The sequence below is a fragment of the Heterodontus francisci genome, chromosome 3, assembly GCF_036365525.1.
Source record: "Heterodontus francisci isolate sHetFra1 chromosome 3, sHetFra1.hap1, whole genome shotgun sequence".
NCBI lineage: Eukaryota > Metazoa > Chordata > Chondrichthyes > Heterodontiformes > Heterodontidae > Heterodontus > Heterodontus francisci.
This window is the reverse complement of record NC_090373.1, coordinates 162083807-162098834: the sequence shown is the minus strand read 5'-3', so window position 1 is coordinate 162098834 and position 15028 is coordinate 162083807. Positions and strand designations below refer to the sequence as shown.

Sequence of the window (15028 nt, the reverse complement as noted above, 5' to 3'; positions counted from 1 at the left end):
CTGATCCAAGGGGCGGGTTTATGCAATGGATTGGGATGGGCTTTACAGAATGGTAGATTGTGTGTCATGTCTGGTTGTAGCCTGCTTTGTCCTTCACAACTTCACTCTACAAAAGGAACTGGATTTTGACATTACTTGCGAGGAGCTTCTAGCTTCATCAGAGGCAGAACAACATGGAGGAGAGCATCACTGTAACTGCAGTTAAAGGATTCCAGTGACTCCCACAGGAGCATTAGAGCACATCTCATCATTGAACCCTCCTCTTCTCTGTGTTACAATCTACTTTTTGGCACCAAAGCTTTTCTGTTGCTCCCTACTTTCAATAATGGGATATTCCCTCAATCCACTGCCCATACTACAACATGACCATGCATGCATCTTAGCTAGGAGTCTGTTGCAAATTCCAATAAAGCTGCTAAACACAACATTGGTGCCTGTAATGAAGACGGCAAATTCTGATCAATTAAACCATTCCTCTCCCATGCTCTGTGATTTTCCTGATGCCACATCTTTACTATTTATTTTCACCTGGGATCGCGGAGGAGAATTGACCATGTTCTCATTTGGAAATTTGTTCATTTATCAGTTAGAAAATTAATAATTGAAAAAATAACCTTATTAAAGCACTGAGTTCAATAGGATTACCCTCCGTAAACTTGAGGTCATCCAAAACTCTACTGCCTTTAACTTAACTCGCACCAAGTCCCATTCCCCTATCACCCCTGCGCTCATTGACCTACGTTGGCACCCGGTCAAGCAAAGTTTTGATTTTAAAATTCTCATCCTTGTTTTCAAATCCCTCCATGGTCTCGACCCTCCCAATCTCTGTAATCTCCTCCAGCCCCACAACCCTCTGAGCTTTCTGTGCTCCTCCAATTCTGGCCTCCTAAGCACCCCAGATTTTAATTGTTCCACCCTTGATGGCCGTGCCTTCAGTTGCCTAGGCCCTAAGCTCTGGGATACCCTCCCTACACCTCTCTACCTCGTTTTCCTCCTTTAAGACATTCCTTAAAACCTACTTTTTTGACCAAGCTTTTGGTCATCTGACCTAATATCTCCTTGTGTGACTCGGTGTCATATTTTGTTTTGTAATGCTCCTGTGAAGCGCCTTGGGACGTCATAGAGTCATCGAGTCGTACAGCATAGAAACAGGCCTTTTAGCCCACCGCGCCATGCCGACCATAATACCTATCTATACTAATCCCACCTGCCTGCATTAGTTCCATATCCCTCTATGCCTTTCTCATTCAAGTACCTGTCCAGATGCCTCTTAAATGTTGCTACTGTTCCTGCCTCCACCACCTCCTCAGGCAGCTCATTCCAGATACCCATTATTCTTTGTGTAAAAGATTTACCCCTTTGATCCCCTTTAAACCTCCTCCCTCTCACCTTAAATCTATGCCCTCTAGTTTTATTCACCTCTACATGGGAAACAGACTCTGGCTATCTACCCTATCTATGCCTCATAATTTTATATACCTTTTTATAAAGGTGCTATATAAATATAAGTTGTCTATATGTAAAAATTTGCATTACAGCACATTTCGTTAAATGAAAAGAGGGAACTTGCACAGGGGAATGGGACTAGGTAAGTTGCTGTTACAGAGAGCAGGCACAGACACGATGAGCTGAATGGCCTCCTTCTATGCTGTAACCATTCTATCATTCAGTAGTGTCTTCCTGTGTCTCTCATAATGCTGCAGTTCTCCTCATCCAAAAAATTACTTTGAAGTAGAATTACTGTGGTTATTCAGGCTAATGCAGCAGGATTTTACAAACAGCAATGTCCCACAGACAGTAATGAGATTAACAATTATAATATTTTTTGGTGGTGTTTGGGATTACAGTAATTGGCCAGTATGTTAGAGGAGGATTAAATGTTGTGCTCTAACTTAAAATTTCTCCTCAAATTAATAGGGTTTGCACTGTTGAATGTGAGATGTCACAGATTTATTATTTATATGCCAATTAAGCATGCATTTAACAGCAATACTTATGATGAAAACCTTGCAGGTTTAGTCCCCGGACTCAAACATGTTACACTTCCGAAGACAGTATACAGGCTGCAGACCTTAATCAAATCCCAAGCATCTGTTCCAATACCCACTTTTTATAACTTTTTCTTACCCCTTCTATGTAATAATCCACAATTTTCAGCATTACCTAATAGTATCAATATAAGATTAATTTTATTGAGCTTCTTCCCCTGTTCCTTATCAACAACTTCCGTTTCAGCAAAATCTTTTCTGCAGAAAACTCCCATACTTGGTTATAGAGTAGTCATGGAGCTGGATTTTCATTATGGAGGTGGGAAACAGGAACCTGGTCTGGTTTTGGATCTGAAACCTTCCTTCTCTGGGAAGCTAATTCAGATTGCAATTTTCAAGTGGGAAAGCCCTTAACTGGTATGGAGACAGGTTACCTGTCCTCTTAGAGCCAGTGGGATTGAAAATGGCAGTGGGTCAGATTCAACTGTGGCACGCAAGTAGACTTCCACAGCAGCCATCACTGAGGCTGTTGGTTGTTCTGAGAGAGAGATCTGTCTTCTGCAGCATCAGAAGGAAGTGAGATGTCACAGAGAAGCTGGAGATCTGGCACTAGGGGCAGGGTAGACCCTGACTTCATCAATGTATTATCACCCTCTGCCCCTCTTCCTCCTCCTCTCTTACCTCCTGCTCCTAGGACCACGGCTGATCCTTGGAACAGTTAGAGAAGTTCAGGGCAATGGAGACCTTGACAGCTGCAGGTAGGGAACTGCCATGGCGGCTATGAGTCCTCAGGTCATTGTGGCTGCTGTAGCACTGGTGCTCGCTCGGTCATTTGCAGGTAGCTGACTCTTGGGCTGTGTACCCAATGTCTTGGGTAGTGTTGTGGGACAACACTGGGAGACCCAGGTACAGATTTCGATCGTTTATTCAAGCGTACGCAGGGAGAGACTATCTCGGGCAGTCTGAAGTAGAACTCTGATTTTACGCTCAAAGATACAAGCTTATATACTGCATTTGTCACACAATATGGTCAAACAATGGATAATTGATCATTCTTTTGGGCCTCCTTATCTCGAGAGACAATGGATACGCGCCTGGAGGTGGTCAGTGGTTTGTGAAGCAGCGCCTGGAGTGGCTATAAAGGCCAATTCTAGAGTGACAGGCTTTTCCACAGGTGCTGCAGAGAAATTTGTTTGTCGGGGCTGTTGCACAGTTGGCTCTCCCCTTGCGCCTCTGTCTTTTTTCCCGCCAACTACTAAGTCTCTTCGACTCGCCACATTTTAGCCCCGTCTTTATGGCTGCCCGCCAGCTCTGGCGAACGCTGGCAACTGACTCCCACGACTTGTGATCAATGTCACAGGATTTCATGTCGCGTTTGCAGACGTCTTTATAGCGGAGACATGGACGGCCGGTGGGTCTGATACCAGTGGCGAGCTCGCTGTACAATGTGTCTTTGGGGATCCTGCCATCTTCCATGCGGCTCACACGGTCAAGCCATCTCAAGCGCCGCTGACTCAGTAGTGTGTACAAGCTGGGGATGTTGGCAGCCTCGAGGACTTCTGTGTTGGAGATACGGTCCTGCCACCTGATGCCAAGTATTCTCCGGAGGCAGCGAAGATGGAATGAATTGAGACGTCGCTCTTGGCTGACATACGTTGTCCAGGCCTCGCTGCCATAGAGCAAGGTACTGAGGACACAGGCCTGATACACTCGGACTTTTGTGTTCTGTGTCAGTGCGCCATTTTCCCACACTTTCTTGGCCAGTCTGGACATAGCAGTGGAAGCCTTTCCCATGCGCTTGTTGATTTCTGCATCTAGAGACAGGTTACTGGTGATAGTTGAGCCTAGGTAGGTGAACTCTTGAACCACTTACAGAGCGTGGTCGCCAATATTGATGGATGGAGCATTTCTGACATCCTGCCCCATGATGTTTGTTTTCTTGAGGCTGATGGTTAGGCCAAATTCATTGCAGGCAGTCGCAAACCTGTCGATGAGACTCTGCAGGCACTCTTCAGTGTGAGATGTTAAAGCAGCATCGTCAGCAAAGAGGAGTTCCCTGATGAGGACTTTCCGTACTTTGGACTTCGCTCTTAGACGGGCAAGGTTGAACAACCTGCCCCCTGATCTTGTGTGGAGGAAAATTCCTTCTTCAGAGGACTTGAACGCATGTGAAAGCAGCAGGGAGAAGAAAATCCCAAAAAGTGTGGGTGCGAGAACACAGCCCTGTTTCACGCCACTCAGGATAGGAAAGGGCTCTGAGGAGGAGCTCTTATGAATACACAGTTCCAGTCTTATCAGTGCTCACAACAGATGTCACCAGTCTTGGTCCTTTATCTCTTTATTTCACACGAGTTAAACATTCCACAGTCTGCTGATTATGCAGCATGGGCCGTTTCCGGCTTCAACATCGACCTTGTCCGTTGCCCTGGCAGCTTGTTTCTCTTTTTCCCATCCTGACTTAACTATATTCAACCGAGTTGCCTTTCTAATTCACATTCTATGTCTACTTAACCCCTTCAGGTAGCGCCTTTGTCCCCTTACAGGTGCCCCTCCCACCCTCTGCCCCGCTGTGCCCCTCTAACTTCTGGCTGTCCAAGAGGTTGCATCTGCCGCAGATCATCCTGGCTGCTCTGTCCAATGTAAGAGTAGCCTGTTCCCATCTGAACACCCTTAGCTGGGCTTTGTACGTTCACTGGGCTTTCCTCGGCCAACCCCAACTGCCCCTGTGATGCCAGCGAGCTCAATTTCCTGCCACTTAACAATGAGAAATTCAACTCTTCTAGCTACAGCAACAGCTACACTGAGGCACATCTGAAGCAGCTGAGCTTTATTTGCTGCCTCTACTTTATTTTAATCAGTCCTTCTCACAGCCCTCTATACTGTTCACATCTTCATAATCCTGACGTATTTCCCCCCTGGTGTCTTCCCCTTTCCCAGCCTTCAAAAATGGTGAACTTTTGAATACTTAGTGAGCTTTTTAATAAGCTCAACAGGCACTCAATTGGAGATGTGCGCCCAACCCATTCCCTTGCTGCTGGCATCCCTTTAAAAATGGTGTCGTGTTCTAGAAGCGGCTTGTCTCAGTGCCGACCTCCACGAACACGATATTTAAATCGTGCTCGCTTCCTTTCCCACAATCAGCAGGCTTTGATAGTCATTACGCCACAGAAGAAGGCCATTTAACCCATCAATTCCATGCCACTCTCTGTAGAGCAATCCAGTCAGTCCCATTCCCCCGCTCCATCCCTGTAGCCCTGCACGTTTACTTCCCTCAAGAGACAAGACAATTTCCTTTTGAAATAATTGATCATCTCCACTTCTACCAACCTCGTGGGCCATGAGTCAAACCACTTACTGCGTAAAAGTTTCTTCCTCACATCCCCTTGCATCTCTTGCCCACAACCTTAAATCTGTGTCCCCTAGACCTTGTACCATCAGCTAATGGGAACAGCTTTTCTTTGCCTACCTTTATATAAAACTGTCATAATCTTGTACACCTCTATCTGATCTCCCCTCAATCTCCTTTACTGCAAGGAGGCATAGCTTCCCTGCTTTTGTACTCAATACTCTATTTATGAAGCCCAAGATCCCCATATGCTTTTCTAACTACTGTCTCAGTATGTTCTGCCACCTTCACAGATCTATGGACATCCACCCCCAGGTCCCTCTGTCCCTGCATTGTCTTTAGAACTGTGCCATTAAGTTTATATTGCCTCTCCCTATCCCTTTTGCCAAAGTGCAACACCTCACACTTTTCTGTATTAAATTCCATCTGCCACTTGTCTGTCCATTCTGCTCGCCTATCTATATCCTGGTGCGGTCGATTGCTATCATCCTCACCGTTTGCCGCACCTCCAAGTTTGGTATCATTGGCACATTTTGATATTTTACTCTGTATTCCAATATCCAAGTCATTTATATATATCAAAAAAAGCAGTGATCCTAGCACTGACCATTGGGGAACACCACTGTTACAATCCTCCAGTCTGAAAAACAACTATTCACTACAACTCGCTGTTTTTTGTCCTTAAACCAATTTTTTATCCAAGCTGACACTGACCCTTCTATTTCATGAGTCTTAAATTTGTTAACCAGCCTTTTATATGGTACTTTGTCAAATGTTTTCTTAAAATCCATATAGATAACGTCCACCACATTCCCTTCATCAACCTTCTGTTACTTCATCAAAAAATTCAATTAGATTAGTCAAATACCATCTGCCCTTTACAAATCCCTGCTGGCTGTCCTTAATTAACTCAAACCTCTCTAAGTGCCTGTTAATTTTTTTCCCTGATTATTGTTTCTAAAACCTTATTCACCACTGATGTTAAACTGACTGGCCTGTTGGTACGAGGAATGTCTTTACACCCTTTCTTGAACTAGCTTGTCACATTTGCCACTTTACAATCCTCTGGCATCTCGCCCATATCTAGGGAAGATTATTATAGATTGTCTCACTCTTCTTTCTAATCCACCAATTAAACCTTGAATAAATCTGTACCGTGACATACGAATTTCCTGCTTCTGCTTCGCAGATGTATCCTTCTGCAGAACTAACTTGTTATCAGCTGATAAAAGTTCTCTGCAGTATGTTTTTTATTAGGTTTATTATCTAAACTGACCATTGCTTTATATTCAGTCTTAATTCAGCAGTACAGTGGACACTGCTTCTAAATTGACACACTTCCTCACAACAGAAAGTGTAGGGGGTACTTAAAAGAGTAATTAGGAGAGCGAAGAGGGGGCATGAAAAAACACTGGCGGGCAAGATAAAGAAAAATCCCAAGGCATTCTCTAAGTATATTAAGGGCAAGAGGATAATCAGAGAAAAAGTAGGGCCCATTAGGGACCAAAGTGGCAATCTGTATGTGGAGCTGGAGGATGTAGCTGAGGTTTTAAATGATTACTTTTCATCTGTGTTCACTATGGAGAAGGACGATGTAGGTGTCAAAATCAGGGAAGGGGATTGTGATATACTTGAATAAATTAGCACTGAAAGGGAGGAGCTATACGCAGTTTTAGCGGGCTTAAAAGTGGATAAATCCCCAGGCCCAGATGAGATGTATTCCAGGCTGCTATGTGAGGCAAGGGAGGGGATTGCAAGGGCTCTGACACAAATTTTCAAATCCTCTCCGACTACAGGAGAGGTGCCAGAGGACTGGAGGACAGATAATGTGGTACCATTATTCAAGAAGGGTAGTAGGAATAAACCTGGTAATTACAGGCCAGTGAGTCTAACATCAGTGGTAGAGAAACTATTCGAAAATGTTCTGAGGGACAGGATTAATCTCTACTTGGAGAGGCAGGGATTAATCAGGGATAGTCAGCATGGCTTTGTCAGGGGGAGATCATGTCTAACAAACTTGATTGAATTTTTCGAGGCGGTGACTAGATGTGTAGATGAGGGTAAAGCAGTTGATGTAATCTACATGGACTTCAGTAAGGCTTTTGATAAGGTCCCTCATGGGAGATTGGTTAAGTAGGTAACAGCCCATGGGATCCAGGGCAATTTGGCAAATTGGATCCAAAATTGGCTCAGTGGCAGGAGGCAAAGGGTGATGGTCGAGGGTTGTTTTTGTGAGTGGAAGCCTGTGACCAGTGGTGTACCGCAGTGATAGGTGCTGAGACCCTTTCTGTTTGTAGTGTACATTAATGAGTTAGACGTGAATATAGGAGGTATGATCAGTAAGTTTGCAGATGACACGAAATTTGGTGGTATCATAAATAGTGAAGAGGAAAGCCTTAGATTACAGGATGATATAGATGGGCTGGTAAGATGGGCATAGCAGTGGCAGATACAATTTAATCCTGAGCAGTGTGAGGTGATGCATTTTGGGAGGACTAACAAGGCAAGGGAATATACAATGGATGGAGGACTCGAGTAAGTACAGAGGGTCAGAGGGACCTTGGTGCACGTGTCCATAGATCACTGAAGGCAGCAGCACTGGCTGATAAGGTGGTTAGGAAGGCATATGGGATACTTGCCTTTATTAGCTGAGGCATAGAATATAAGAGCAGGGAGGTTATGATGGTACTGTATAAAATGCTAGTTAGGCCATAGCTGGAGTACTGTGTACAGTTCTGGGCACCACACTATAGGAAGGATGAGATTCACCAGAATGTTGCCTGGGCTGGAGCATTTCAGCTGTGAAGAGAGACTGGATCGGCTAGGGTTGTTTTCCTTAGAGCAGAGAAGGCAGGGTGGGGGGGACCTGATTGAGGTATACAAAATTGTGAGGGGCATAGATAGGGTAGATAGGAAGAAACTTTTTCCCTTAGCAGATGTGTCAATAACCACAAAGCATAGATTTGAGGTAAGGGGCAGGACGTTTAGAGGGGATTTGAGGAAAAATCTTTTCACCCAGAGGGTGGTTGGAATCTGGAACACACTGCCTGAAGGGGTGGTAGAGGCAGGAACCCTCACAACATTTAAGAAGTATTTAGATGAGCACTTGAAATGCCATAGCATACAAGGCTACAGGCCAAGTGCTGGAAAATGGGATTAGAATAGATAGGTGCTTGATGGCCGGCATGGACACGATGGGCCGAAGGGCCTGTTTCTGTGCTGAATAACTCTATGACTCTAACTTATGAAAGCTAAAAGTTACTATTACTACATTACAAAGATAAATCAATCGCAGTATTATATTAGCAGACTTCAGAACAATCTGACCAATCCTTTCCTTACAAGTACAATAGAGTCATGTATGGCACAATTGTGCTTTGAAGCACAAACTAAGCTTGATATGCAATTTCTGGTTTATCCAATTCACCACAAAATCAATTAGAATTACGAATGGCTGCATATTTTGTGCTACTTGACGATAGCCCATTTATCCATCTGCAAAGATGGCCACTTAAAATGTGAATAGGATGTTTTTTTGTCTAACATACAGAATACACAGGGTCATAGATATCTGTAGCTGACATTTTTCAAATGATACAAATACTATATAGGTAGAATGAATCCGATTATGAATACATATAGTTTTCGTTTTTTTTACTCTACAGTTGAGCGAAGGAACTGCAATTCAACCTGTCCTTGATATGCAGCAAAACGTCTTCCCTGTTATCCACCGCAAATATGTTTATTACTTTGCAACCAAGCAGCATAGAGACAAATTCATTGAAAATCCTTTCCAGTATATCTGCCAGCATAAACCTAGGCCTTCTGTGCCCATCAGGATTGCCATTGTAGGACCACCAAAGTCTGGAAAGAGTACTGGTGGGTAACGAATTTTGAACCAACTTTGATTTTAAATGTACCTGTTAGTAATACATCCATTTACTGATCTATCTGTACATAATGGTCCAAATTTTGTTGTCAGCGACGACCGCATGGGCTTTCTGTTCACCTCACTGATAACTGCCCACAGACTTTTTTTGTGGGCTTGTCAGTGGCTATTTCCACTAATTCAGTGTAAAGCCTGGCTATCCAACCAAACCCGACTACATGTGACGGGTTCGGGTCTGGTCGGATCTATATTCGGTGTCCAGAATTCAGGCTCAGGTCGGATTCGGGTTGGCTGTGGTCGGGTTTTGTTTTGTATTGTTTTCTTTTTAATCTACATTTTGACGCAATTTTATTTTTCTGAATTAATAACATGTTTGATATTTTCGGGTTGGGTCAGGCATGAAAAAAAATTGAAGGAATCGGGCCCGGGTCGGGCCCGGGTCGGGTTCGGGTTGGCTGTGGTCGGGTCGGCCCTGGGTCGGGTTTTAATTTTATACCCGAGCCAAGCTTTAATTCAGTGTCTGTTTCAGTGCAGCACTCTACAGGGGATCTGTGGTGTCAGAGAACAGGGCAAGAAACAGCAAGGCTATTCAACCAATCAGATTTACGAATCCTTACTGAGTTCCAGAGGCTGGGAAATTGACAGGGCCCGAAAACGAGTGTGGACATCAAGATGTAGGGTTACCCTGTGCCCGTTGCTTCCAATCTAAGCAGCACGCAAACTTGGTGCTGCCTGCTAACTTAAATGATTATAGCGTGCAGCCAACCTTATGTTGAGTAGCTACATAGCTGAGCAAGGGATGCAAAGTCGTGAGAGGCTAGCATGAATTAAAGCTAACCTGCATTACTTAAAGCCAGCCTGCATCTCTCAGAGCTGAGGTTCATTGTAGCTGGAGCAGGTGCTGAAAGTCAGTCTACAACTGATTCTGATCTTGGAAAGACACAAGAATGGTGCAACATGGCAGAGCACTGGATACAAAGTTTTCTGAATTTGCACTGGCCGCCTTGTTGCAAGAGGTGGAAAGGAGGGGAGATGTCAGCTATCCACAGGGAGCCAGTTGGCCCTTCAGACAAACTTGACGAACGCTTTGGGACCAGATAGCTGTGGCGGTGAATGCCTGGCGACTAGCCCGAGGACCTGGTTGCAATGCCGCAAAAGGTTCAATTACCAGACGTGAGTGATCAAGGCCAGTGAATTTATCTTCAAATGCCATATCCCACCTACTGCACAACTAGCCTTGCTGCTCTTTGTGCCACATCCCTATCACTCACCTATCAACAATCTGTATCAATCATGATTCATACCTAACATTCATAGCTTCACTTCACTCCTACACACTTAGCACTGCTGCCAGCCTCACACCCACAATTCACAGCTTGCACACACTGCAAGCTGTTCAACCATGACAGACACATCACCCAACCACATTGTACCATATTCACTGACACATGTCCCTGTCTCTTGCAGGACAAGGAGGCAGCAGCACCTAACTGACAAGGGACAGCATGGCTCGATGTCCTTAACCTAACAGTGGAGGCAGTGGTTGCCATCATTGGATTGGCCAAGGGTGAGGCTGTGAACAGTGGCTAGGCTGAAACCATCAAAGATGAAGGTATCCTCATAGCTAATCCTCCTCACATCCCACTTCGCTACCTTGCTACCACAGAGACATAGTTGAGGGAAGGGCAGGACTGGCAGCTCAATATTCCAGGGTATAGAATCTTCAGGCGTGACAGAGGAGGGTATAAAAGAGGAGGTGGCATTGTACTGTTGATCAAGAAGTCAATTACGGCAGTAAGAAGGGATGGTATCTTAGAAGGTTAATCAAATGAGGCCATATGGGTAGAACTTAAAAACAAAAAGGGGGCAATAACTTGGCTGGGAGTGTACTACAGGCCTCCAGTCAGGGAGAAATAGAGGAACAGATATGCAGGCAAATCTCAGAGAAGTGTAAAAATAATAGGGTAATAATAGTAGGGGATTTCAACTTCCCCAATATTAACTGGGATAGTCTTAGTACAAAAGGCTGAAATGGGGAGGAATTCTTCAAGTGCATACAGGAGAGCTTTTTGAGCCAGTACGAAGAAAGTCCTACAAGAGAAGGGGCAGAACTGGACCTAATCCTAGGGAATGAAGCTGGACTAGTGGTAGAAGTGGCAGTGGGGGAGCATTTCGGAGATAGTGACCATAACTCTGTAAGATTTAAGGTAGTTATGGAAAAGGACAAAGAGGGACCGGAAATGTGCTGAATTGGGGGAAGGCCGATTTCAATATGATAAAACAGGATCTGGCCAGAGTGGACTGAGAGCAGCTACTTGTAGGAAAGTCTACATCAGACCAATGGGAGTCATTCAAAAAGGAAATAGAGAGAGTTCAGAGCCAACATGTTCCCGTAAAGGTGAAGGGTAGGTCCAACAAGTCTAGGGAACCCTGGATGTGAAGGGAGATAGAAGATTGGATAAGGAAAAAAAAGGAGGCTTATGGCAGATTCAGAGTGCTGAAAACAGTGGAGGCCCCAGAGGAGTATAGAAAGTGTAGGGGGGTACTTAAAGTAATTAGGAGAGCGAAGAGGGGACATGAAAAAACACTGGCAGGCAAGATAAAAGAAAATCCCAAGGCGTTTTATAAGTATATTAAGGGCAAGAAGATAACCAGGGAAAGAGTAGGGCCCATGAGGGACCAAAGTGGCAATGTGTGTGTGGAGCCAGAGGACATGGGAGAGGTTTTAAATGATTACTTTTCATCTGTGTTCACTGTGTTCATATAAAAACCATGGCTACAAGAGCAGGTCAGAGGCTAGGAATCCTGCGGTGAGTAACTCATCTCCTGACTCCCCAAAGCCTATCCACCATCTACAAGGCACAAGTCAGGAGTGTGATGGAATACTCTGCACTTGCCTGGATGGGTGCAGCTCCAACAACACTCAAGAAGCTCGACACCATCTAGGACAAAACAGCCCGCTTGATTGGCACCCCATCCTCAAACATTCGCTCCCTCCACCACCGACGCATAGTAGCAGCAGTGTGTACCATCTACAAGATGCACTGCAGCAACACACTAAGCGTTCTTAGACAGCATCTTCCAGACCCGTGACCTCTACCAACTAGAAGGACAGGGCAGCAAATGCATGGGAACACCACCACCTGCAAGTTCTCCTCCAAGTTACACACCATCCTGACTTGGAACTATATTGCCGTTCCTTCACTATCGCTGGGTCAAAATCCTTCCTAACAGCATTGTGGGTGTACCTACCCCATGTGGATTGCAGCAGTTCAAGAAGGCAGCTCACCACCACCTTCTCAAGGGCAATTAGGGATGGACAATAAATGCTGGCCTTGCCAGCGACGCCTACATCCCTTGAATGAATTTTAAAAAACACTGTGGAGAAGGGCGATGTTGGTAGAGGTCAGGGAGGGGGATTGTGATATACTTGAACAAATTAGCATTGAAAGGGAGGAAGTATTAACTGTTTTCGTGGGCTTAAAAGTGGATAAATCCCCAGGCCCAGATGAGATGTATCACAGGCTGTTATGTGAGGCAAGGGAGATGATAGCAGAGGCTCTGACACAAATTTTCAAATCCTCTCTGGCCACAGGAGAGGTACCAGAGGACTGGAGGACAGCGAATGTAGTACCATTATTCAAGAAGGGTAGCAGGGATAAACCCGGTAATTACAGGCCAGTCAGTCTAACATCAGTGATAGGGAAACTATTGGAATAAATTCTGAGGGACAGGATTAATCTCCACTTGGAGAGGCAGGGATTAATCAAGGATAGTCAGCATGGCTTTGTCAGGGGGAGATCATATCTAACAAACTTGATTGAAATTTTGGAGGAGGTGACTAGATGTGTAGATGAGGGTAAAGCAGTTGATGTAGTCTACATGGACTTCAGTAAGGCTTTTGATAAGGTCCTGCATGGGAGATTGGTTAAGAAGGTAAGAGCCCATGGGATCCAGAGCAATTTGGCAAATTGGATCCAAAATTGTCTTAGTGGCAGGAGGCAGAGGGTGATGGTTGAGGGTTGTTTTTGGAAGTGGAAGCCTGTGACCAGTGGTGTACCGCAGGGAATGGTGCTGAGACCCTTGATGTTTGCAGTGTACATTACTGATTTAGACGTGAATATAGGAGGTATGATCAGTAAGTTTGCAGATGACACAAAAATTGGTGGTGTTGTAAATAATGAGGAAGATAGCCTTAGATTAGAGAACGATATAGATGGGCTGGTAAGGTGGGCGAAGCAGTGGCAAATGCAATTTAATCCTGAGAAGTGTGAGGTGATGCATTTTGGGAGGACTAACAAGGCAAGGGAATATACAATGGATGGTAGGACCCTAGGAAGTACAGAGGGTCAAAGCGAACTTGGTGTACTTGTTCATAGATCACTGAAGGCAGCAGCACTGGCTGATAAGGTGGTTAGGAAGGCATATGGGATACTTGCCTTTATTAGCTGAGGCATAAAATATAAGAGCAGGGAGGTTATGATGGTACTGTCTAAAATGCTAGTTAGGGCGCAGCTGGAGTACTGTGTAGAGTTCTGGTCGCCACACTAGAGGAAGGATGTGATTGCACTGGAGAGGGTGCAGAGGAGATTCACCAGGATGTTGCCTGGGCTGGAGCATTTCAGCTGTGAAGAGAGACTGGATAGGCTAGGGTTGTTTTCCTTAGAGCAGAGAAGGCTGAGCGGGGACCTGATTGAGGTATACAAAATTATGAGGGGCATTAATAGGTTAGATAGGAAGAAACTTTTTCCCTTAGTGGACATGTCAATAACCAAGGGGCATAGATTTATGGTAAGGGGAAGGAGGTTTAGAGGGGATTTGAGGAAAACATTTTTCACCTAGAGGGTGGTTGCAATCTGGAACACACTGTCTGAAGAGGTGGTAGAGGCAGCAACCCTCACAACATTTAAGAAGTATTTAGATGAGCACTTAAAACACCATAGCATACAAGCCTACGGGCCAAGTGCTGGAAAATGGGATTAGAATAGATAGGTGCTTGATGGCGGCCCAGACACGATGGGCCGAAGGGCCTGTTTCTCTGTTGTATAACTCTATAACTCTGTGACACATTCCATAATCTCTGCAGATGATGAGATGATGTAAGCATGCACCTCTTGTTCCTCCCTCCTTCCACCACCCCCACTCTCCACACCATAACCCTACATTTTTCCTTTCAGATAATCAAGAACCACAACTTGGCCAGACAGTGGTGCAAGAGAAAGAACTGGAAGAGCAGGAAAACAGTGATGAGGAAGAAACACTGTTACTTGCTCTCACATTTGCAGATACTAGCTCAGATACTGACACTGTGGATATCTTAGACGCTAGCTTAGAGGCGGAATTGGCAAATAGTGCGATACCTGGCACCAATGGCCTGTAGCCAGGGAAGGGAACAAGGGTAGCACAGGTGCCAGCTTGCCGGAGGGTGACGTCACACAAAAGTCTTGCTGCATTTCACTCAGATGGAGTGTCCGATAGAAGAAGGCTGTTGGGTATGCACAATGAAATGCTTGGTGCATTGGCAAGCTTGCTGGAAAGCCTGCAGTTAATGTGAAGGAGCATGAAGGAGTCCAGCACCAACTTAGCACAAGGCTTTGTGCAGAGCTTGGTGCCCATCCTTTCCAGCATGAAAATGGTGACCAACTCCATTCGTACACCTACAGACCCAACCATGCTGCAGCATCTGATGACTGATGATTCAGCTTCCATTGCAGCACAAGCAGAAGCCATGAAATATCTGGGTGCTGCAGTGGAAGCTTAGATTGGCATCATGCAATCTCAGCTTGCTGCCACACAAGCTCAGAC

General features: G+C 45.1%; 1 protein-coding gene across 5 annotated transcripts in view; it reads left to right on the top strand.

Annotated features, from left to right (window-relative positions):
* Nucleotides 1-15028, top strand: part of ak9 (adenylate kinase 9) — a 455773-nt gene that overhangs the window by 346304 nt on the left and 94441 nt on the right. For all 5 annotated transcript variants that reach the window (XM_068027233.1, XM_068027231.1, XM_068027230.1 and 2 more), the window contains one exon: nucleotides 9000-9213. In XM_068027233.1, the coding sequence (XP_067883334.1) occupies nucleotides 9000-9213 (214 nt within the window). The remainder of the gene's footprint in view (nucleotides 1-8999; nucleotides 9214-15028) is intronic.